Genomic DNA, 25644 nt, shown 5'->3' with positions numbered 1-25644 from the left:
CAGTGTTTATACTGAAGTTGGTCCTCAGGGTAAAATCCAGAAAATGGGGGAGGGTGTCTGTCCAAGATGGCCCGAAATGGCAGAAAATGACTTTTTGGGGTTAATTTTTAACTATCACCCCCTTCCCTAAGATTATCACTACTATCTCTTTGTTCATGATTTATGATACCAATGATGGATTAGCACCTGTTGTGCACACTTAGTCTGATTATGAGCGTGGTAACCATAGGAGCACGAACTGCATGGTAACCTTGTTAAATCTGACAGGTTTTAAATCTAAGGGGAATCATCATCATAATTATGATGATGTGTCTGATATAATATCACCATGATCACTGTGTGAATGTTTACCTAAGAATAAACAATTATCAATTAAACATTTGTTTGTTAATTGGAGAAATAATCAATGATTTAGATTCTAATCCATCTTCCCCGTGGTATTTCCTAATCACCTAAAGATTTGTCTATGTAATTTACAAACGTTGTGATGAACTTGCATATAATTGACCGACTGAAATCAATATTACCATAACAGTTCAACAATCTGTGCTTGCAGTTGTAACAAAAAATTTGGAAAGGGAGATAATTTGACAGAAGGTTTGTATGTGTAGCAAAATATTGGGAGGTCAGTCTGACTAAAGTACAGACCTATATTAACGTAATAAATGTTGTTTGAATGTATTATATTTTTTTATGAAAGCATGTTAGGACTTTCAATTTTACATAAACAAGTTGAATAAACAATTCAATTATGATTAATAAAAGTAAAAGGAGGAAATGTTTAGGTTCTTTAGATTTTTGTAAGTTTCAAATCATTCTTGTTGACACCATGAGGAAAAGGTATCTGAGTGATTATTAAATAAAAAAGAACATGAAGGAAATGTTTAAGTTGTAGTAGATAGTAGAGAATGCATTGGTGCAATGTACTGAATACAGTACAACACCGACACAGCAAACACACGTATAATGAATCACTGCTTACAGTACAACACCGATACAGCAAACACACGTATAATGAATTCCTGCTTTCAGTACAACACCGATACAGCAAACACACGTATAATGAATTCCTGCTTACAGTACAACACCGATACAGCAAACACACGTATAATGAATTCCTGCTTACAGTACAACACAGATACAGTAAACACCTGTATAATGAATTCCTGCTTACAGTACTCAGCATTTCACTGTAAGTGTGTTATACAGTATGCACTATCCATTTATCCTCGGTTATTTGCATAATGATTGACTTCAAGATTGAGTCCATTCTTTTTGTACAGCAGTAACTGATATATATTGATGTTTAATTCTTAATAAACGAGATGTGTTTCTGAAACACTAGCTGCCTCTGATGGCAGAACTATGCGTATAACTCCTCACAGTGACAAGAATCCATGCATGATTTGGATATATTTGCATTCAGGGTTGCTTGTCCTAAGTTTTTACAAAGTATTGAGAAAAATTCATTGACATGCACATTTTTCTTAAATAGTATCATAATGACATAATGGCTGACATTCCATGTAAAATTCCTAATAGGTGCATTTTTAGTCCCAATTCATCTAGCACCTCTAGATCATCATGATCAGAAGTATTAGAAGAAAACTGAAATTAATTAATTTGAATTAATAATGACTGTTCTTTTGGTAGGCGTTTTGTAAAAACATAAAAGTTTTTGCCATTGTATGTTTTAAATTCTTTAGTTCAATATGTTCTTTCCACTGATTTAAAAACCAATATATGTAAGATCATACCTCCTTTAATGGTGTCAAAGCAAGCTTCCTATCTGCATGATCTGGTAACTAAAATTTACATGCAAGTAGTCTTGATGCCAGATTAGAAATTATAGCTTAAATTCTTTTGAAAACATCGTAAATAAATAAATGCTTAATAAAATAAATTATTTGAAGAATTGTATTAACTATATTCAACTTATAATCAGTACTGCAAATGAATATATTGTTTATGTAACTATTAAGATTCTTATTGATGCTGTTGTAATGTTTCTTACATAGACTGTTTCAGTAAAACAATGGTCATTATACTGGTATTGTTTCTGAGTGCATTAATCATTCCAGGTGGCTGTTAAGTTTTCAGTTACCCGAATTCAGATGAATTAAAATCCACTTCACAGGTGGACAGGTTAAATTGATCCAGATTTTAACCTCTGAGCTAAAGTAAAGGATCTAGTGTAACAATGCTAAAAAATCTGGGGAATTCAAAGTTTAAATCTCCATCTTGTTTGTACACGCATGGCAGAGTTTACATTATCATGTGATGGCCCCGTTTCCAAGGAAAACGATGTGAGACTGAGATTACGTAGTCAATGTGACTTGTAGATTGGAGGTATTAACACGTGCTCGGTGAGTTTTTTCAGATGATTAAATATCTCTGTACTGTTTTCATTCTCGCCTGGTTTTTGTATAGATCACAGTATTATTATTTTACTCCCAATATGTGCTACTGGATCTGCCTCAGTGAGGTTTAGTATTGACAGAGACTTTGTGTCGACTCCACGACTGAGAAATTGTTGTCTTTTCAATCGGTATGTGTGATCACCTGTGAACATTGGAAATTCAGTTAATATTCAACGGTTCTCTATATATCACTGTTGTAAGTATTCAATGGTTCTCTATACATCACTGTTGTAAATATTCAGTGGTTCTCTATACACCACTGTTGTAAATATTCAACGGTTCTCTATACATCACTGTTGTAAGTATTCAATGGTTCTCTATACATCACTGTTGTAAGTATTCAATGGTTCTCTATACACCACTGTTGTAAATATTCAATGGTTCTCTATACACCGCTGTTGTAAATATTCAATGGTTCTCTATACATCACTGTTGTAAATATTCAATGGTTCTCTATACATCACTGTTGTAAATATTCAACGGTTCTCTATACATCACTGTTGTAAGTATTCAATGGTTCTCTATACATCACTGTTGTAAATATTCAATGGTTCTCTATACATCACTGTTGTAAGTATTCAATGGTTCTCTATACATCACTGTTGTAAATATTCAATGGTTCTCTATACATCACTGTTGTAAATATCCAATCATTCTCTTTATATCACTGTTGTAAGTATTTATTTTTGTGAATCTGTTTGATAAATATCAGGACCCAGGTGCACAAAGGTTAGTTAACTTTGTCATTAACTCTTACTTTTATGTAACAGTTAAATGCCACTTATTGACTGACTTTCATGCAACTAAGTCCTGTTTTGCTGAGACCGTGTAAATCTACAGAGTAACTAGGTGGTGTAGCAGTCTTCCTGTTGTATGGCCTTGTGATGCAGAATCAGTGTGATATAAATCTATATAACATTGACACATCATTGTAGGTAAAGTCTTGTTTTTTGTTGTTTGACAGATGGCAGTGAGATGTAAGCATGTCAATGGTAGCCTTTCTCATGTATGCCTTCGCCAATGCAGTAGCTTTTCTTCTGTATTGGTTGTACCAGAAGAATGCCACGCAGAAAACGGACTCAGATGGTCAGTCGGACAATTTGGTCACCAGACGTTCTCGACTAAAGAGGAAGTCTTCCCTTTTCACACTGATCGGTCTAGACATAGAGGTCCACAAACATTACTATGCCATTGACGACCATTTCCGGTCATTTTCGGAGGTCAGTGAAGCGTGTAAGAGGGCGGGGCTTGACAGTTGTGGATTAATTATTGGTGTGGACTTCACTGCCAGCAATGAGTGGCAGGGAAGGAAGTCATTCAGTGGAAATTCTTTGCATAAAATTGTGCATGGCAAAATATATAATCCTTATCAAAAAGTGATCTCCGTCATTGCTCAAACTTTGGAACCTTTTGATGATGACAATTTTATTCCTGCCTTTGGATTTGGTGACACGAAAACATTAGGAGATTCTGTGTTTCCGTTCCTGAGTGATCAGTCTCCCTGTAAGGGCTTCAGTGAGGTGTTGGACAGGTACAGTGATATTGCTACCAGAGTGGCCTTTAGTGGCCCTACAAACTTTGCCCCCCTAATTTATAAAGCAATAGAAATAGTGAAAAGTACTCGTAAGTTTCATATACTAATAATCATAGCTGATGGACAAGTCAACGAGGAACAGAAAACGGTGGACGCTATCATTGAGGCCTCTGACTACCCCCTTAGTATTGTTGTAGTGGGGGTGGGTGATGGCCCCTGGGAAATAATGGATGAATTTGATGACTGTCTTCCTAACAGAAAGTTCGATAACTTCCAGTTCGTGGATTATCATTCAGTAACATGCAAAAGCAAACACCCCGATGCAAATTTCGCTCTTCATGCACTTATGGAAATTCCTCTTCAGTATAGTACTGTAAAGAAACTTGGATACATCGACGAGTGCTCAAATGGATCTGTTGTTCGTAGAAAGGAGTCGGATGTATAGCATCAGGGAATACTGTAGTGTGTAGAACATCATGGGGGTTGTCATGCCTTTTTGTCAAATACTGGTGAAAACTATTGGATTATTTATAAAGACCAGGATTCCAGAGATTGCGAACCTCCGCCAAGGTTCCCCAGTCTCTCCTTGTCTGTGACTGTTCTTGTATACACAGATAGCTTCCAAAATTTATTCAGTTCTGGACAGTCATAGAATTTAAGCTATCGTTTGTGAAAATTTGAATGAAATCCAAGTTGTAATAAATGCATGTACATGCAATAGGATCGAAAGTACTGGTAACTGATATGGCAAAATGAATTCTCATTTGTACTAGTAATTTTTTTTTTAATGAAATATTCATAATGTCAGTAAAATACACAGAACCAAAAGGGTGTAATTGGTCAAGAGATACACAAACTTAAAAGAGATTCTTGCCTAGTCTACAAATACAGTACTGTTGTTGCATTTTGTTTTTTAGGTGATTTTTCCCTCCTTTCCTCAATCTATTGGTGAATTACTATTTAGAATATATGTTGGAAAACAAATTACAAAAATTGCAGAAGAAGTCATGATTCAAGATGAATGACCTTGATTTCATTTTGTGTCCTCATATATTATACATTTTATGTATATCACATTGAATTTACTGATTTATTGATTTTTATTTTCTCTTCTCTTTCCAGATCAATTCATTTCCTCTTCTCTTTCTCTTTAAATGAGTCAAATGACATAATATTGTATGTGCTTTAAAGTTACAGTTTCTTCAAAGAGTTTTGTGATTTTTCTCCCTGATACTCTGATTGCTTCAGTGTTTATTGATCACACATTGTGCAATGTTTGTTCCTCTGTGTACTTTGTGATATTTGTATTCAGCACATTTCTGATATTTAATACTTCTTTGAAAATACATGAATGTATTATTTATTTAATTATGATATATTTAATATTTCAAGATATGATCATGTTGAGGTGACATTGATCCTGGACAGTCACAAAGTCACGGCTGTTGATAGACTTTATATTTTCAGAGAAACTTTCACTGTATAACGTAGAACCTTTAGATACTTTAACACCCCCCCCCCCCCCCCACCACACACCCTAATTCAACTGCATATGATGTAACAGTATAGTTATTGACTGGGTTTGAGGACAACAGCTGTTTTGTTTGACCCGAGAACGGATCTGTTGCCCGAAGCCGTAGGCTTAGGGCAACAGATTCATTCGAGGGTCAAACAAAACAACTGTTGTCCGAGGACACCGTCTATAACTGTTTTGTTATACATCTTCATTTTTTAAAGGTTGTTTTTACGAGATGCACATGGTTTGTTAACTTCGAACTTTTAGCAAGACAGTGTAAATTTAATTGCGTATGTTTATCAACGAATCCACTAGTTTAAAAGAAAACATACCCAATATCCGAATTAATAATCAATCTTTACATTTTTCGTATTCCTGTTTAGCGTTTCATCTAAAAGATTCTGTATTTCATTATCAGTTAAATCACTGAACCTCGCCATTGCGTAAGCAAAGCAGCAGACCGATAATCACATGACTTGCGTAGCCAATGGAAAGAAGGCAGACTATTGCCTGGTCAACAGATCGTAAACTGTTGACCGGTCAATAGACATGAGTGTGAGAATTGGTTTAACAGTTAAAATGTTAGTTCTAAATCGTATTAGTTTTATATAGGAAAGAAAATGAAGGTGTATAACAATAAATACTAACACAATCACTGCTTTTATTATCAGCCCATACAGAAGATTATCCATCCAGTCTATTTTGGTATACCTCTGTTTGGACTGAGTGCCCACTATAGTACACAGTAAGCAAGTCATTTATAGCTTGTTCAGTATCTATCACTTCCAGAGAATAAGAGCTACATCATAACTGTTATATATGTATTGGGCAGGTAGTCTCCACTGGTTTGACCTTGGGTCTAGGTGAAGGTCATGCAGAGGAAACTTTCAAATGTCTGTGTTTTAGCCTTTGTGTCTCACTCATTTGTTTTCAAATTTCACAAAAAATGAATTCTGTGTGACTAGTGCTTTGTACAGCACGGAGTGATAATTGTAGCATCTGCAATTTTACAATGTTGACTATAGAGGAGCATCTTGTAAAATATAATTTTGTTTTCATTAAAAAATCAGGGTGCGCAGTGGGAGGTAAGCAAAATGATTTCTTTTTTCCATGTAGAAGTTTCTGTAGAAATCGAGGAAGCGATGGAATGCATGGACACATACAAAATTCGGGCAATATCAGGTTTTAAAACGCTGTTTTTGGGGGGATTTTTGGAGTTGGGAAGAATATTTTCAGTATGTCTTGAACAAGCTCTTAGTAATGTTTGCCTTACTATAGGCAATTGTTATTGATTGGAATGTTCATTTGATTGGTACATATAAAGTTGGTGATGGTCCAGTGTTGAATTCATTGTGTAAAAACTAATTCTTTATCAGCTGGAAACTTTTACTGAAAACGTACTCCACCGCTTCTTTAGAAAATTGTGCAAGGATTTTTCATTAATGTTGGTCCTAATCTATGTCCCCCTGATTAGATTTTATTGTATATAAGTGTAAAGGCAGATACAGGAAATGGACTGCAATGATAGGCAGACTAGTCAGGAAGGAACTACCTGGGACATGTTTAGTGAAAGACAAACTTTATAATAAAATTATTATAGAGAATGGTTTTTAAAGAAAAAATTTTTAAGAATACTTCAGGGAAGTTACTGTTGGCTAAATTTAAGGAAAACTATTTTAGATGGGTTGGGCAATTTTTGTAAAACAGTAATATTTTGTTTATTAGTCACAAGGTCACCTACTAATTGTGAATACCGCATCATGATGTAGTAGATGTACTTATAGTGAAGTGCTGACAGCAGTCATAGTCAGTAATGGTGGCTTACTAACTGATATGGTGAATTTTTGTAAAACAAATTTCAGAAATCAGGTGCAGTTCATGCAGATGACTTGCCATTTTAAGCTTAATTGTACTATTTAGGAGTGGTAATGGAGAACACATTCTGTCTAATAAACTTATTGATGAGAATTTTACTAGATATTGATATTTTTCATGGAATAGATTACCAAATAATGAACATCCCTATTGGATTAGGAGCAGATATTGGAGGGGGTTAGTTTCAAACTTACAGATAAAATGACAGATCTAAGACATAAATGTCTTTTATTTTTGACATATTTATAGATGCATGCAAATTTTAGTTCCTCCATAACTAAAAGTGCATATATTGTATTTAATTTGTATTGGAGTAGAATTCGTTTCCTGTGATTATACAAATAGATAAAAAACCAAATATATAAGCTCCATTCCAGCCAGACCAATTTACAGTGAAAGGCATTCTCAGATTTTGCATAAGTCGCCTCGCCAGTTTCTTTGTTCCTAGTGAAAAAAAAAAACTGTTTGTTAGTCATTCAGTATTATACAGTGTAGATTTCATTTAGAAAGTGAATTATTTATTTGTTGAAAATGCCAATGTATTCTGTGTTCATTTCCGTCTCAACTGCTGAGTGGTTTGATTGTTTAACTTTCCATCTGGACAAGGGAAGGGTGCTTTTAGGATATTGAAGTTATAATATGTATAAATATTTGATAAGTAATTTGTTAATATATTGTATATTCGCCATCCCAAGTCACATTTATTGTGACATAAGGTTTGTTAGTTAATACTTTTATATGATAGTGCTTGCTATAAAACTATGATTAACCCATTAATAATTCAAATCTGATAATGTCACAATGTTAGTACATGTAGTTGTACTACTAGTACTGCTAGTACTTATACTACTGTGTCTATGTGTTTTTTAAAAATACACATACTATTGCTTCTATCAGATATACTTTGTAATTATAAGTATTCCGCAATACATTCCCGCTGTAAGTTTATTTATTCCACTGGGTAATTTTTCTACTGTACAACCCCCCTCTGTTTTTTGGTTACTTTGAATAAGATCTTGTTATAAGCCATTTTATATATACATATTTGGTTTTTGAATGTGTTCATGTTTAATCTGTGAACTTGTTATTTGTAATATTTTCTACAAATAAAAACCCTGTTGACATTTCTGTTTAGCGACTCGTTTCTTGAGAACAATATTTAGAATTTGGTTTGTATTTCCCACCAGTAAGTTGCTGGTGTGTAACTACTGTTGGGTATGTTAGAGCTGAAGGCTCAAGTGAGCTTTTCTGATCAAAATTTGTCTGTTGTCTGTTGCCATCATCGTTGTAAACTTTTCACATTTTCATCTTCTCCAGAACCATTAGACCAATTTCAACCAAACTTGGCACAAAGCATCCTTGGGTGAAGTGCTTTCAAGTTTGTTCAAATGAAGGGCCATGTCCCCTTCAAAGGGGAGATAATTACAAAAATGCAAAGATAGGGTGGGGTCATTTAAAAATCTTCCTCTCAAGAACCACTGGGTCAGAGGAGCTGAAATTGACATGAAAGCTTCCTGACATAGTGCAGATTCAAGTTTGTAAAAATCATGACCCCCAGGGGTAGGATACCACAATAGGGGATCAAAGTTTTATGTGCAAATATATAGGGAAAATCTTTAAAAATATTTTCAAGAACCACTGGACTAGGAAAGTACAAATTTACATGAAAGCTTCCTGACATAGTACAGATTCAAGTTTGTTAAAATCATGGCCCCTGGGGTTAGGTTGGGGCCACAATAGGTACCATAGTTTTATATGCAAATATATATAGGAAATCTTTAGCTATGGACCAAGGTGACTCAGGTGAGCGATGTGGCCCATGGGCCTTTTGTTTTAAAATCTTGGTGCTGACCAATCTGACTAAAGTACAGACCTATATTATATATATAATATAGGTCTGTACTTTAGTCAGATTGGGTGCTGACTAAAGATTAAAGAAGCTGAGATCTTTCTTTTAAATGTGAGGATAGGTTTTGATATTGCAAAAATAAAATATTCTCATAGGAAGTCAATACCCCACCCACCCCTTCTTCCCGCCTCGTATGATAAAATGTTTTTAAAATTAACGAAGAAAACCCCGTGAAAAAATCATAGATTATGTACCCCCCTCCAAACTTTTCACCCCCTTCATTTTATATTGCATGCTTCCTTTTTGGCAAGGCGTACATGAAAGCTCCCCACTTCCTCTACCATCGCTACACGAATGTCTCGGGACACTCGATAATAAGGAAATCGTCTTTACATAAGAATCAGTTGGAGGAATACCGTATAGTAAAATCATGCCCCCCCCCCCCCCCCCCCCCCCCCCCCATTGCTCATTAGCTGGTAGTGCAGAACTGTATCTATCGGAGAAAATTTAGTGACAGATCAGTCCCAATATTTTCTCAGGACTACAGTTCTGCAGCTAATTCGCTGGAGCATTCTTGTTTGATTTTTACACAGACAAGGATAGTTTGTCATATTCAGATTTCCATGGTAACTTCACTGCCTTTACATAAGCTTTTGCAACAGATAAGGATTAATTGATCGAACTTTTAATAGTATAATGATTAAATGTTTTTTTCAAGAGGTCTAAAAATATATCATGGTTATCTTCTTTTTTCAGCAGTTTCCGTCTTGGTGATGTTGAATGTTCGGATATTCTGATTGCCGAAGTCGTGGGTCGATACGGGTTTTATTACTTACGTGTGTGAACTATAGAACATCGTAAACATGCACGTATAATCAGGGAGGGGATAAGACTGAATCCTCCACCTTCCCTCTCCACGAATTAGGATTTATGAAGATCAGGTACCCTCCCCCTCAGGTACCTCCCCCTTCAGGTACCCTTTCCCTCTTATTTTTGCTTGTTAAGATTTTTAGACAAGCTAACTTCCAATTTTACCCCCCCCCCTCCCCCAACTTTGAAAAGTGATGATGCGGGCTTGATGGACAACATTTTTGTGTGGTGTTGACTGTCGCAGACAGGAAGTAATAACACTTTAATTTCATGTCGATATTATTTTGGGGAAATCAATAGGGTAGGGGGGGGGGGCAAAATTGGTATAATGATAGGCGGATCTTCAACTCTTAGGTTTCGTAGGGCGTATAACAATTACACTTCCCACTTTCTACGTGGTTTAGAAAATTTAAGACAGAATTTGAAATACATGTGTACACGGAATACCAACATGCCAGCACTCAGTAGCACTTGAATAATAAGAATAAAGTACTCATGCAGAAAATTTTCCACTTGGGATATTATAACATATTTAAATATTCAGTAAATGAGTTATTGATTTTTTTTATTTATTTAAGTGCCAGACTTAATGTCATTTCATCCCTAAGGCTCTTGGTGAAGGGTAACAAATAACAAACACAGTGTAACTATGTCCCGGAATCAGCGACAGACACTGTTTGTGTAAGTGGCTCGTGGTTTGGGTTTTTTCTTTGGTGGTAGTGTTTTTCGTTTTGTGACTGGTCCTTTTTCGGGCTTTGTGTGCACGGTGTCGATGCGGCTTCTTCATTTGAAACATCCGTCAGTTAAGATATGTACTACACAATTGTTGACATTTTGGAGGTCATAGACTCGATACGATGTTTTAGTGACCCGAGATGTTCAATTGTCACCGAGCCTGTATTTACGAGGGCTATACGGCATAGTTTATTCGTTAAAATACCCATACATTTAGTTTCTAATCTATGTTTTATGTATATGCTAGCTTCAATTTAACTCCTAAAATCAGGACTATTAAAGGGAAAGGCGACCCAAAAAAAAATTCACATGATAAATGACAAGTTCAATTATATGATAAAGATTTTGTCATACTATTCTGTTAATATACGGCCTAGATAAGCTTCAATACTAATTTGAAAACGTTTAAAATTGATATTCCCGCCATCTATAGAGACTGCTATGATGTGGAACTCTTGTATTCAAGACCACAAAAATCAATAAGTTTGACGTCACACCCTCTGTTACGGTTTTGATGAGATTCTAAGATCATCAAAGATGTGCATGTGGCAGATTTTACCAATACATTGTTAATATGTTGATGACTTCCTGTCAAGCAATTAATTACACTAATGCGAAGGGGAAATGTGGAGGGGGGGGGGGGGATCTAGAAATTCCTGACCCAACCAAGTTATCTGATAAGAAAAGACTATGTAAACTGTGGATCCATCATTTGCGTAATGACAAGTTGGGGTTCGAGACATTTGTGTGGAGAAACGTGTACCGTCTGCCTGGTCTGCGACTCGACTGAACGTCTTCTTGCGAAAGAACGGGCTCAAATCTATACAGCTCCAAACTCAACTGTTCGTGACTTCTCATGTTCACAGTGCTGCTGATGAAATAAACCGGAACCGACAATGTGACGTCATAAATTAAACTTCAATGTCCGCTTTCTTAGCGGCGGGTAATTCAAAAATATTGATTTAATTGTTAAGCAAGGATTTTTGTTGTTAAAGACTATCATTTATGGTATTATTTAGTAATACACAGTGTACTTCATTCATAAAAGCAACAATTGTAGTTAGGGTTGCTTTCCCTTTAAGATCGAGTACAAGAGAAGAAAATGATTTATTGCAAAACGAAGGCGTTATAACGCGAAAATGAAGCGTCATAACGCGAAAATGGGATTTAGGAAAGGCTATTCCACTTTAGACAATATTATTGTACTTCAGTTTTTAACCAGTACTTTTGTCAATAGCAAAAAGAAATTATTCTGTGCATTTATAGATTTTAAATTTTAAATAGGCTTTTGATACTGTTTGGAGAGATGGACTCTGGTGCAAACTTTTGAAAAGTAGAATAAATGGTAAATGCTTCACATATATACAAAATATGTACAAAGATATAAAATCAAAGATATGTGCTAATGGTATATCATCCAAATATTTTAATTGCAATATTAGAGTTCGACAAGGAGAAAACTTATCCCCATTTTTGTTCTCAATATACATAAACGATTTAGAAGATTATTTGAAAGACAGAAATGGTAGTGGTCTTACTACAATTACTGAGGGTATTGAAGAAGAATTATTTTTGTATATGAAGATATTTATCTTGTTTTATGCGTATGACACAGTTATTTTAGCAGAGTCTGCAAATGATTTACAGTTAGCGTTGGACGAATTTGATAGCTATTGTAAATTATGGAAAAATACTGTGAATATTAGTAAAACAAAAATTGTAATAGTTTCAAAAGGTCGACAACCGAAATGTGTCTTCACTTTCAATGGTCTACATGTTGATACAGTCAATGAGTTCAATTATTTAGGAGTTATTTTTTCACGATCTGGTTCATTTTGTAAAGCAAAGAAACGTCTGTGCGAGCAAGCACAGAAAGCTACGTTTGGAATCATAAGAAAAATAAGATTATTTGATTTACCATTTGACTGTCAGTTAGATTTATTTGATAAGGTTGTGGTGCCTGTTTTACTGTATGCATGTGAAATTTGGGGTATGAAAATATTGATATTGTTGAACGTGTTCATTTACGTTTTTAAAACACATACTTAATCTTAAAAATAGCACACCAAGTTATATGGTGAAACTGGACGATTTCCTTTGTATATAACAATATTTACTAGAATGATCTCATTGGGCCAAACTTATCAACAGCAGTGATAGCAAATTGAACACGGTTATTCATATGTATATACGTAAATCGTCTGACGAAGGAAAAGTAACTAATCCATGGATTTCATTTTTGAAAAGTATATTAGACAAGTGTGGCCTCTCAAACATTTGGTATGAGCATGGAATACGAAATTATAACCCTATGTGGATTAAGTCAACTGTTAACCAAAGGCTACGAGATCAATTTTTACAAAAATGGCACGAAGATATATTTACGGCCTCAAAGGGGGTGATTTACAGAATTTTTAAAACAAATTTTAAATGTGAGGAATATTTGACATTATTACCAAAAAAGTTACAAAAAATCTGTAATTTTAGAACTACAAACCATCACCTTCCTGTTGAAGTAGGCAGATGGAGTAATATTGAAAGAAATGAACGCTTTTGTACATTATGCAAATGTAACCAAAGTGGAGATGAATTTCATTATATTCTGGAATGTAAAGCTTTGTGCAAATAAAGTAGAGAATTTTTAGATATAGAATATTGTTCTGCCCCAAACACAAACAAATTTTGTGAACTCATGTCTTCTAAAGATTCGGTATCTCCAAGAAAGCTATGTATGTTTATTTTGAAAATCAATAATGTTGTCTGTTCTCCAGATTTTTCATCTGTTTGACCCCTGTTATTGTATATATGTAAATATGTTTCATGTACCTCATGTACCATTCCATGGTTTTATTGAAATAAACTGAACTGAACAGAGAGTGTAATTGAACGTGAATCAAAGGCATCATGATGCAAACGAAAGATGTAATAAAGTGTACGTAATAACGTGAAATGAAGAATAACAAACGCAATCAAAGGCGCAAAAACGTGAATCGAAGGAAAAATTACGCGAGTAAAAACGTGAATCGATGGATGGATAGATAACGTGAATAAAAATGTAAAAACGTGAATCGAAGGATGAATAACGCGAATCAAAGGCGTGAAAACGTGAATCAAAGGATAAGTAACGCGAATAAAAACGTGAATCGAAGGACAAATAACGCGAATCGAAGCGTAAAAACGTAAAATCGAAGGATAACAACGCGAATTGAAGCGTTAAATGTGAATCGAAGGATAATAACGCGAATAAAAAAGTAAAAACGTGAACTGAAGTATAAATAACGTGAAGCAAAGGCGTAATCACGTGAAGTGAATATATATTAAACACAAATTAGTTTTTCTAAGCTCTGTATATTACCATGTAGCATGCAAGCCATTTAGACGTGACGTAATGTTTTGATCCTCTTCTACGAGGCACAGCAATTAATTATATCTCCCATTCATCAAGTTGCTCTGCTTTTGAATATGAAAAAGAATAATTCTTTTTATAACACTAATTATTTAAGAGATGCCACTTAATTTTCACCAGATAATTTTTAAACTAGGAAAGTACAAGATCCCCCCCCCCCCCCCCTAAATAGAAAGGGTACAGTCCTTATAATTGTGCAGTTTAATAATCTAGTTTTGTTGGTAAAAATCAAAGATCTAGGCGGAGGTGAGAGTCGCACCCCCCCCCCCCCCCCAAACCCCAACCCCAGTCACAAATCTAATGAGAGCAGGTTGATTTAAGAGAACATTGTCGTCTATGGATGGCGTTGTAATAATTTTACACAATAACTACAGTGTAATGTAATGATGGGTGTATGGTGGTTTGGTTTCAATAAGAGCATGCCTTCCTCGTCTGACTCAGTGCACATATAAAGAGGAATTGCATTTTTTTCTGGCCTTTCCGGTAAGCGGAAAAACAACGACAAATACATTCTGTTCTTTGCTGAAAAGACTTGAGAAGTTGTGATTAGTGTCTAATTTCCTCATTTGAAACCGGTGAAAAAAAGAAAATAACTTCGTTGCATATAGCTCATCCGTCTGATAACCTATATAGACAGGCATCCTCCCAACTCTGCGTAATATGTTTACTTCCTATGAAATATTCAGATATTTCCTAATGTATGACTGAGCTATATTTTTATTTATCACATGAAGATTTCTGGTTGACTGAGATCCAACGAACTATGACGTCATACTCACATTCATGTGCTTTCGTGGTGTAGATATAATGAACAGTGTCAAATCAATCTTGTATACAAGCATGGATCCCTGGATACACCAGAGGTGGGATCAGCTGCCTAAAAGGAGCAAATATCTCCTTGCATACCGGTGACACCCTCCTCGAGGTCTATAACATTTGATTTTTCCAATAAATTGGGAATTCCCTACTTGATAGATTGGTTATTAGGTTTTGGTCGTCCAATAGAAGCTCGAGTCTCTAATCACTCTCGACCAGGTCTAGCACTCTGGCTGTAAACAATGATGACCAACAAGGTATCGTTTTGTAAGCTCTAGCGATCGGTTTAAAATCATAAAACAATAATTGCTATTCTCTCGGTCCATATGATGCAATAGCTATCCACGAAGTACAGAATCTACCTCGCCCACCGGGCTTTGTAAATATTGTACTACCTAAGTAGTTAAACATCGTAATGACCTACCGGTCGCGGTAGCTCAGTGGTAGAGTGTTCGCCCCGTAACAGGGAGGTCTTGAGTTCGAGCTCCGCTCGTGCCATGGCCGCGTCAAACCTAAGACGTAAACATAGGTAGTGATTGCTCAAACGCCCGGCATTTAGAAGTGAGAATCATGGGTCTTTTGGATATGACCTTAAAAATGGAGGTTCTGTGTCGCGGTAGGTGTTGGCACATTAAAGAATCTTCACTGCTACGGTCCTGAGCGCTAAGCATAGGTCTAAATATTCGTGGTACTTCACATACAACTGATGACATGTCAGTATGAGTGAAAAATTCTCGAAGGGACGTGAAACAAATATACAAAACGTAAAAGAAAAGTAGAGTATTTATACTTTAACCCATGTATGGAAGGATCGGGATTTCAAAGGATAGATTTGTAGACATCAACTCCCCATTGTTAACAGTACGCATACTGGTGACATTGTAAATACAGACAGTGGCGTAGCTTCCATTGAGGCAACCGAGGCAGCTGCCTCGGTAAAAAAAAAAAAAAAAACACCTTTTACGTTGTTAAAATGTCGATAGTAATATTCCTCGGTAATATTCGAACCCAAGCTACGCCTATGACAGATGCTTGAACATACAATAAATTATCTTATTGCAATTGAAAATTCAGCAAGTAAAGATTTGTACATTAATGTACTGACTTTACACCGACACTTTCATATTTCTGTTGTAAATCTGTTCACCCTTTCTCTACCGCAACGGTCAAACTGTTTAATTTGATTGCGAGGATTTTGTAGTCTTTTAAAAGACACATCAGCTCATACATTTAGAATTTCCTATTTTTGACTCTAATCTAGTGAGAAGGGTCGTCAGGGGCGTAAATTAACCTTCAATTTGGAGGAGGCAGGAAATTAGGCGGGGGTCTGATTTTGTGCACACTGAACACGTTTCGTGCAAAATCCTTGATTCTAGGGCCTTCTAAGATGTTACTTGACTAACTCATTCTAAAAGAAAGATTTGGAATGCTTTTTAAGGGAGGTATCATGTTCTTAGTTATTGGAAACAACATAAATTCTAATGAACTTTAAATTTTAATTTTTTTTTGGCTCAAAAGTTGGAGGAGGCAGCTGCCTCCTCCGCCTCCATGTAATTTACGGCCCTGGTCGTGATATATATAATTCAGGGGTTGGGAAAATCTGCACTTACTTATTTGACCTTTGATCCCGTCGATCTCTTTGAGGTTGTAAGATACCATGACAAATTTCATGAAAAATGTTTCCTGTCAAATTCCTAACGACATTTTATGTCATATACCTACCCCAAATCAGATTTAAATCGATTTTAAAGATATTGTCATTTAGTCTTTAAAAACCTCTAAAATGTGCCGGTAGAGAAAGGGTTAAGTGAGATTTTACCAAACTTTCATGATATCATGTCACTTGAAATACTTGTCCATCATGGAAAGATGAGTTCTTTTGAATTTCATCTGGTTCTACCTTCAATTTAAGTGCAAACAAAAATCGAAACCTTTTAAACTGATTGGAACAGCTCCGTAGATGAGGCGGAACTCGTCAAAGAAGAAATGAAAAAACCCAAAAGAGTTGAAATATTTTTTTTTTTTTTTTTTTTTTTTTACATGTAACGGCAGATCATGTCACCATCTAAATATGAAATAATACACTTCAAGGCATCTAAGAGCAATGGATGTTTCATTCTGCTTGGCGAACTTCAAATTGACTGCACAAGGAAAAAGTACAGCAAATTTCCCCAAGTCAAGTCGTCTGGTTGTCTCCAATATTCCTAGTATTCCTCAAAATTCATCACGAAAACATAAACTTTGAAAACATGGTAAAGCAATGTAGGAAATATCAATGAATATATCTACGAGCATTACAACAAAGGTGGAGGAAACCAGGGCCGTAAATTAACCTTCAATTTGGAGGAGGCAGGAAATTAGGCGGGGGTCTGGGGGCCGCCCAGGCCCCCAGACGCTGAGCACATTTTGTGCACACTGAACACGTTTCGTGCAAAATCCTTGATTCTAGAGCCTTCTAAGATGTTACTTGACTAACTCATTCTAAAAGAAAGATTTGGAATGCTTTTTAAGGGAGGTATCATGTTCTTAGTTATTGGAAACAACATAAATTCTAATGAACTTTAAATTTTAATTTTTTTGGCTCAAAAGTTGGAGGAGGCAGCTGCCTCCTCCGCCTCCATGTAATTTACGGCCCTGGAAACTGTGTATTTGCATTAATTTTCTAAGTTCAAGGGCCATAACTCGGCAAAAACTAAAAGGACTGCAACAAAATTCGAACTTGGTCTGTAATTTGTCAATGTTAAGGCAATGTACCAAATATCAAATGAATATCTGCAAGCATGACGAATAATAGTGCGGAAAACTGAGTAAATATGTATATGTGTCATTTCTAAGTCCAAGGGGCATCAAATTCGAATTTCATCTAAATCATGTCATGATAAAGCAATGTACCAAATATCCAACGAACATCTGCAAGCATAACGAAATAAAATTGCGGAAAACTGGGTATCTATTTGTCATGATAAAGCAATGTACCAAATATCAAAAGAAATATCTGCAAGCATGACGCAAAAAAGGGCAAAAAACTGATTCTCTGGTATTGACAGACGTCCAGACGGACGGAGTGCGCAAACCTAAAGTTCCCTTCGGTTCGGTCGGTAGGGGACTAATAAAACGCAGGAAATTCAAGATTTATATCTTTGATATAAACTTGATGTGCCTCAAAACACTAATCCATAGTAGTATTGAAGGAAATATCGCTCACAGTAAGTTGTCTGCTGACATAGATGCAAATCCTGGTTGAATCATTTTCATAACTTACACACCAGTACATCCTCGGAACCTCATGAAATTTTCCCTTTGTTACACACCCATGAAATTTCCCCTCTGTTACACTACAGTCGAAGGTAGTGAAACGATGAGAAAGCACGGGGAGTTCCTGTGATGGGAGCTGTAGGATGTAGGGGAATTATTAATTAAAGGGACTGGTTCACGTTTTTCGAAAGAAATGTTTTTCACATATGATGTTAAAAATTCAAAATATAGCTCATTTAATGTTGACAACCAAAATTTGGGTCGTCTGAATGCAAGGATAAGAGCAATATTTTAGCTTTGATTCTGTGTTATGTAAACAAAGACTCGAGTCTTTAGACAGTTTATATTATGTTACAATGCAGTGTTTTTGTTCGTCTGTTCTTTCATTAGCTCCTTCATTGAACTAACCAATGCATTTTATGTTTCCATTAAGTACCACCCGGTCTTGGAAGTTCTGAAGAAACGTATTCCCATTCTTCATACTAACCCAAGAATGACCGGGGTCTTCAAAGAGCCTCCTATGGTTACCTTCAGAAGCCCTTCATCAGAAGTCATTCATCTAAAGTCATGATGGCGCGACTCAAATTGGAAATTCCTTTGCCCATTGGGGGCTTCAAAACTTGCACTGATGGCAGACGTCTAGTGTGCAAAGACAATGTGAGCACGGACAGTTTAAAGAGTCCTGTCACCAGCCGATGCTACCGTATTGGGGATACATCCTGTAACACGGACAAGTGACTCTACCTCATAAGCTGCAAGGTCTGTGACAAACAATACTATTATAATAGATGAAACTAGGGATCTACGTAGAAGGATCAATAACCACCGGTCTACCATTAAAACCAAAAGGGTCATGGAACCCGTTGCCGAGCATTTTAATCTTGCAGGACGCAGTTTGGAAGACATGACAGTAGAGGTAAGACATGACAGTAGATGTTATTGACCAACATTCACTGGACCGAGAAGAAGAGCAAGGAGAAACTATGAATGCTTAAGACTTTTATTCCGCCTCAATGGCATGGGTAAACTCGATGACTTCAGCAGAACGAATGTTGCCTAACTTACTCAGTGTTGTTCTGTCTACGTGGTTAATGTGACATCTCCTCTCTCTCTCTCTCTCTCTCTCTCTCTCTCTCTCTCTCTTAAAACTTCAGAGAATGTATTTACCTGCATATTCTTATATTTAAAAGAAAATGTCTATCATCGAAAATTCTCCTTATCTATATCTTTTTGTAGAGAGACACCAGTATTCTTTTAATGGATTTATATCTAATTCATTTGATAAAAACTATCAATTACACATTTGTTTCGGTTAGAAAATCCATGTATTTAGTTATATATTTGCCAGTAATGCTGGACTATCTTTTAAATATCATAAGAAAAGAACCCCCATTAGAATCGCTGTGCGGAGTAGACCTGTCAGATAAGCACTACGGCAGATATAATCCGAGTAAATGAAGAAACTCGATGTCTAATGAACACAAGTCACTGTATAAGCAGCTAGCTAATTATGGGGCAAATAATGAACATATCTTAGAAGACAGCAGACTTCAATTGGAAGGAAAGTGTTAGTCTCCTATATTGACGACTGTCTTGGGAAACTGTGAGGGAAGATCATATAACAGTTTTTATGAATAGGAAATACAGCAGACCATGGACTCGATATTCCCCAAACCAACAAAGAACATGTGTTTTGTAACAAACCCATTGGTTTCCTCAATATTCACCACAATAAATGTATTGTAGATGGTTAGAATGGGATTCGCATATAATTAATCGTTTTACGTCCCCCCTTGAAAGTTGTCTTCATCATATTAGTTAGAAATTTGTACATAAAAGCCCGACACTATGACCGAATTACCCAATATCGATAACCTTAAATTGTAAAAAGTGCTCCCTCTCTGTGTTCGTGTGTCTGTCTGTATGTGTGTGTGTAAATGTTTATTCTTTTGCATCGATGGAGTTAGCTATGGTTCAGCAGAACGCGCACTTGACCGTTTGACCAAAGGTCTGTGTATGCGTATCACTGTATAAATTAGGTTACATTGAACCCGGCTGATCAATAGGTTGGTTACTTGATCCAGCGTCACAATCAACACACGTTACCGCTCTGTTGAGAAACCGCCATGAAAGAGCTCGATTAGTTTTCTTTTACTGCGGGGAGCCTTGTGTATAAAGTACGTGCACACCTTTTGTCTCTATAGGTGATAAATTAGAACAGAATCTGTCACGCGGATCAAATATCTGTAATACATACCAGGGTAAAGTGATAGATGTACCTGAATTCTAGATTATCACCGCAAATAAGTTTGCATTATTTTGTGTTATGTAAGAATTCAAAGACTGCCACTCCTGCTTTCACAGCCACACGAGGAGATGCAGCGACCGGACATGACTCAAACTGGTACAGCCATCGTCTCTCGAGACGGAAGGAGGCCGACGACGACGATAAGAATTCATAATTGTCACAGTCATATAATGAACAGTTAATTAAAGAAATGCTGCATCATACAATAATTCGAAATGCAAACATCCCCAACTTTGTCAAGAAAATAAGTCGGCTCAATGTAACACAATAGCACAAACAATCCATAGCACGAATGAAATCATAAATCTTCTTTTCCCTTATATACAGAATATGCTTTGATTCTTACGAAATCATAGTACAAATAGCATTATATCTTTTCCCATAAAATACTCATCTTTTGCTAGATGTTCATATTTAGGAAAATAAATTAATTCTTGCACTTTTCTGGTAGATTTATTGTCATTATGACTCCCAAAGATAATTTTTCACTCACGTGAAGACGTCACCATGAGCATTAGGTAAGCCCTACAGGCTATATAGCTCAACCTGATGAAGTTAGCTTTCTTCGTTATGTCAGCGCCCACGGCGACTCGGGACCTCGGTTTTAAGGAGAAATAACATATCATAATGATTGACTTCGATTCAAAACAGAAAATTAATGGTAAATAAATATCCCTTGCCTTTGAAATTCATCACATAGTCGGGTAGCTCAATGGGTTAACACGCTGACTACCGATATGAAGATTTACCGTTTTAACGTTTTTAGGCGACTTTTTAACTAAAACTGCATTTTGTTTTCACTGAACCAGGTAGGCCTAATTTAAATTTTTCAATTTCAAAATATCAATGTACATATCATCCACTTTCCACCCTTATCAGTTTTCTCTAGTGTGTCATTCATCCTTAAAGGCGTCACTCGAAAGACCCGTGACTTTCACTTTTAATGCCGTGCCATTGGTGAAAGGACAGTCTTGAACTATTATGACTCGGCTCTGTCGCGGTCGAGATTTGAACCAACACCTTGAAATGATATCTTTCTTTTCAAACATTGTTTGACCGGAAGTGGTAGCTAAGCGCTAGGGGTACGTGCTCACTTCGCAACCTGGAGACCCAAATTGGATTCTTGATCCCGGCGCCGCAGTCGAACCTACGGCGTTTATAATACATACATGTGTACAAGCAGTCATTATTCCTTCGCCAATTAAGCGTCCCACAATTACAAGTTAAATTCACTGGTGTCTGGGATTTATCATATCAACGGATTCTCTGTCACAGTAGACAAACCCTCACTGCTAAGATTTATTGATTGATTGTATCTTGTTTAACGTCACACTCTAGAATTTTTCACTCATATGGAGACGTCACCATTGCCGGTGAAGGGCTGCAAAATATAGGCTTATGCTCGATGTTTACGGCCATTGAGCAGGGAGGGATCTTTATCGTGTCACACTTGCTGTGATACGGGGCCTCGGTTTTTGCGGTCTCATCCGAAGGACCGTTTGAGTGCCATTCATAGGTTGGTAGAACTGCACCTAAAGCATGTGATGTATCTACATGAGTGAATGCAAACAAATCGAATACTGTTTTACGTAATTCACGAAAATAAAAGGGAAACTGAGAAAATAGAGTATCTGATTTCTCAACAGACTGCCGTTATTACAACAGTTCTGCCTGAAATGGGCTCTATTTTCTTATTTATTGAATGCTTCATTTGTATTGCCGCCATATACTTCTCTATTATGATCAAGTGGAAATGGAGTCATCTTTGTAAGCAATGGCTATTAATTGTTTTCATTACCGATAATGCCGGCTTGTCCTGAGGGAGGTTTACAGCGAAACAGAGCCCAACATTGGTACAACATCAGAACACTACCTGTCAACTCTGATATTAACCAATCAAATGATTAAAAACGCTGATGTAATAACCTCCGGTTTACGATGCTTAAGCCGCCAGTCCTAGTTACATCGGCTATATTGAATTGTGCTCACTTCCTTTCACGAGAGATGAATATATTGGATGGCCACCACACACGTAAACGTTGATTTATGGACGTTGTATCAAAGTTAATATCAAATTTCGCCGACTCCCATGTTGAAAATGCAATATACATTTTTTTTCTTTATGAGAAAGACTTAGAACTGCATGCAATAAAGTTTGTCAATTGTCAGCGGAAACACCAATAAAAGGTTACACAGTTGATAAGAAAGTACAAAATTGAAGACTAGAGAGAATGTTATACCAACTTATCAATCTCATGTACGTGTCGTTGAAAATCATTTCGAAACTGAAAGACGAAAAATCGTAATCCCTATAAATAATACTCGAAAGTATGCAACTGCTGACTAAGTTGAAGGGCACAGTCGTTAGGTGACCCCCGGGGGATGGCCAAACACGAAGCCCCCCCCCCCCCTCAGTTCAACACCCATTTCTGTACTCTAAACTTAGAATTTAATGGATTATCGTGGTACGATTCGCTGCAGTGATTATTTTCCTAAACGATGATGTATTTGTCGCTGGTCGACATGTATTCTAACAAAAGAAAACGATAATCAATTAAATTCTAAGTTTAGAGTACCAAAAAAAAAAAAAAAAAAAAAAAATTAAAATTTAAAAAATCGATTTTTTAAAAATTTTATTTAATTTTTTTTTATACGTTTCTGTACTCTAAACTTAGAATATAATTGATTATCGTTATAACGAGTTAATTATCTCATTATAACGAGTTCGTATCTATAGAGACGTTAAATCAAAAGGATTTCATCTATTTAAAAACTCAACATAACGATTAGAAATTATTGAAATCTATAAAAATAAAGTCATAGAATCATTCATTACATTGGATGTGGGAGAGAAAAATCTCACTGAGTGGACAAGATTCGCCATCTGGTAATTATATGAATAAATAAAATCTCTGGCTTAATATAGACGATTATTTTACGATGAAAAACATAACAAATGAATAGGTGACGATGTGTTTTCTTGAATACAACAAAAAGACGGAGTTGAAGTGACATTATTATTAATTATCGTTTTAATAACTAGTCTAATTGCAAAAATGGTTTGTCATAGTTGTAAAGTTAAATTGGTATTTGAGTGAATGGTCAGCAAGGCTAGATGTATATTCAAACCAATATATTATATAATCATTCGTGAAGATATACCAGGAACATGTAGCAGTAGCTGCAATAATGTAGCCCTCTTCGAGATGGGGGGGGGGGGGGGGGGGACTTCAACTCCCTAGGATCTCCGTAATGGTGCAAATGCGGGGGTATTTTTTCCAAGATAGCGATTTTTGTCCCCTTTATTGATACGACAAGTACTATTTGCAGGAGGTAAGATTTAAGCGATCGTGCCGGCATCTTTAGCCAAATTTCAAAGGTGATTTTTAAAGAGGATTCTTAATTTTTTTATTTTCCACAATCCGGAAAACAAGCCCCTGTATTCGGGACCTCTCGGTTCCTTCGCCAAGCACCACGACATTAGAAGTGGAAGTCGTGTTGTTTTTTTTAACGGAGGTCACATCTCGTACTAGGCCTTGGCATGATCCAAAAACCCCGGTGTGCACAACGGCATTCAGTATCGTCCATAGGTCAAAATTTGTGGCACTTCACCTAAAGTCGGTGACGCGACGTTTCTCTGTCCACGGAGTATTAGAGTTATCTTTCTTTGCATGTACTTTTTAACGTCCTTTTGGTTTTCTTAGCATAACTTAAACTCGAACTCGAAGTAAACTCTGTTCTTAGTACAGCGTGGTTATATATATATGGATGGCAGTAGTGGTTAGACAAAATAATCATAATGATCTCTCTTCTGAATGTTCGTTTTAATGAGAAAAATAGAATTTTTAATGCCATAAAACCTATGTGTTTTGAAATCGACTGGTGCATGGTGGTCCCAGAAGTTGGGCGGCTCACTTTAATTATTCAACAATATTTTGAGTGACGATGCATCATCGACCATATGTGACGTGACGACTCCTGTCGGTTCCCCTCTTACATTGATGAAACATGACCCTGGGCACGGTTTGTTTGTTCTATTAGTCTCTATACAGGAAAGTCATGAACTCCAGCTGTTCCGTCTAAGTTACCGTTGTCGACCTCCATATCGAGGACGGGATTTCCTCCGGTTACCAGCACAGGTGCTTGTGGACAGGACTTCCGGTACCCCCCTTCTTTTATTTTTAAATGTTCAATTCCTTGGGTATTTTGGACGTATTTTTGATAAAATATGTAACTTCAGAGGTTATCTATTTCAATGGAATACACAAATCTCGCATAGAAACCGTTTTTAAAAATGTCATATCACCGATCATAATATATGAACAAGGTGTGCAACTCAGCCAGCGACATGCTGAAAAAATCTACACCTCGCTGAGAAATCCTATTGAAAAAACACCAATAATGCATATACCAACTGAAAAGAACGGTCATTCTAAATCTACTGATGATTCGTGGATTACATGCATCGCTATTTGGTGCGCAATAATTACTTCACATCGCCCAATTTCATCGTTTTAACCTCGCCACTTCTCATTTCTGACTATAACGAACGGAAGTTGTGATGTTGGAATATTTCTGTCGCAGCCAACTATTTTTAGAACGAGAAAACCCGAGACGAGGTCTTCCGAATACCATTAGCTACACGAAAATGGAAGAGAATACCGATCATAGTAATCAAGTCTAGCTACATGTAATTTCATTTAACTGGTCAAGTCGGTTGTGGAAAGACTAGCACATCCCTCATAGTGTTGGGTAGGTAATTTATCATGGAAATCAGAAAGAACCATGAAAGCACAATATATTGACACTGTTCCACATTTCAGTTATAAGGCCAACTATATAGCATTGGCTAACATTCGTTTTTTAAAAGGAAACAAAATAGTTTATCAAGCCCCTTACATATGATCAGATCCAAATTCGATTAAAAAGATAAAAAGTAGGGGGGGGGGGACAAATTAATTGATAAAGGAATGTCAAAACTTTATGTTATAACTTAAATATAAGATTAAACAAATATCAACAACCAGCACTTGTGCATGCATCGCACACATATTTTGTGT

At 36.3% G+C, this 25644-nt stretch overlaps 1 protein-coding gene across 7 annotated transcripts in view; it reads left to right on the top strand.

Moving 5' to 3' along the window:
* LOC125659110 (uncharacterized) overlaps positions 1 to 19576 on the top strand; it is a 29355-nt gene extending 9779 nt beyond the window's left edge. For 4 of the 7 annotated variants that reach the window (XM_048890666.2, XM_048890674.2, XM_048890685.2 and 1 more), the window contains exon 2: positions 3385 to 8469. In XM_048890666.2, coding sequence (XP_048746623.2) covers positions 3404 to 4399 — 996 coding nt within the window. In that variant the 5' untranslated portion in view covers positions 3385 to 3403 and the 3' untranslated portion in view covers positions 4400 to 8469. Of the gene's footprint in view, positions 1 to 17; positions 2367 to 3384; positions 8470 to 18709 lie in introns of those variants that run through there. The other 3 variants (XR_007363944.2, XR_007363942.2, XM_048890677.2) reach the window with 2 other exon arrangements.
* Positions 19577 to 25644: the final 6068 nt, after the last annotated feature.

The sequence above is a fragment of the Ostrea edulis genome, chromosome 1 (genome assembly GCF_947568905.1).
Source record: "Ostrea edulis chromosome 1, xbOstEdul1.1, whole genome shotgun sequence".
NCBI classification, from domain to species: domain Eukaryota; kingdom Metazoa; phylum Mollusca; class Bivalvia; order Ostreida; family Ostreidae; genus Ostrea; species Ostrea edulis.
The sequence above is the reverse complement of the archived record's forward strand: the minus strand, read 5'-3'. Positions and strand labels throughout refer to the sequence as shown.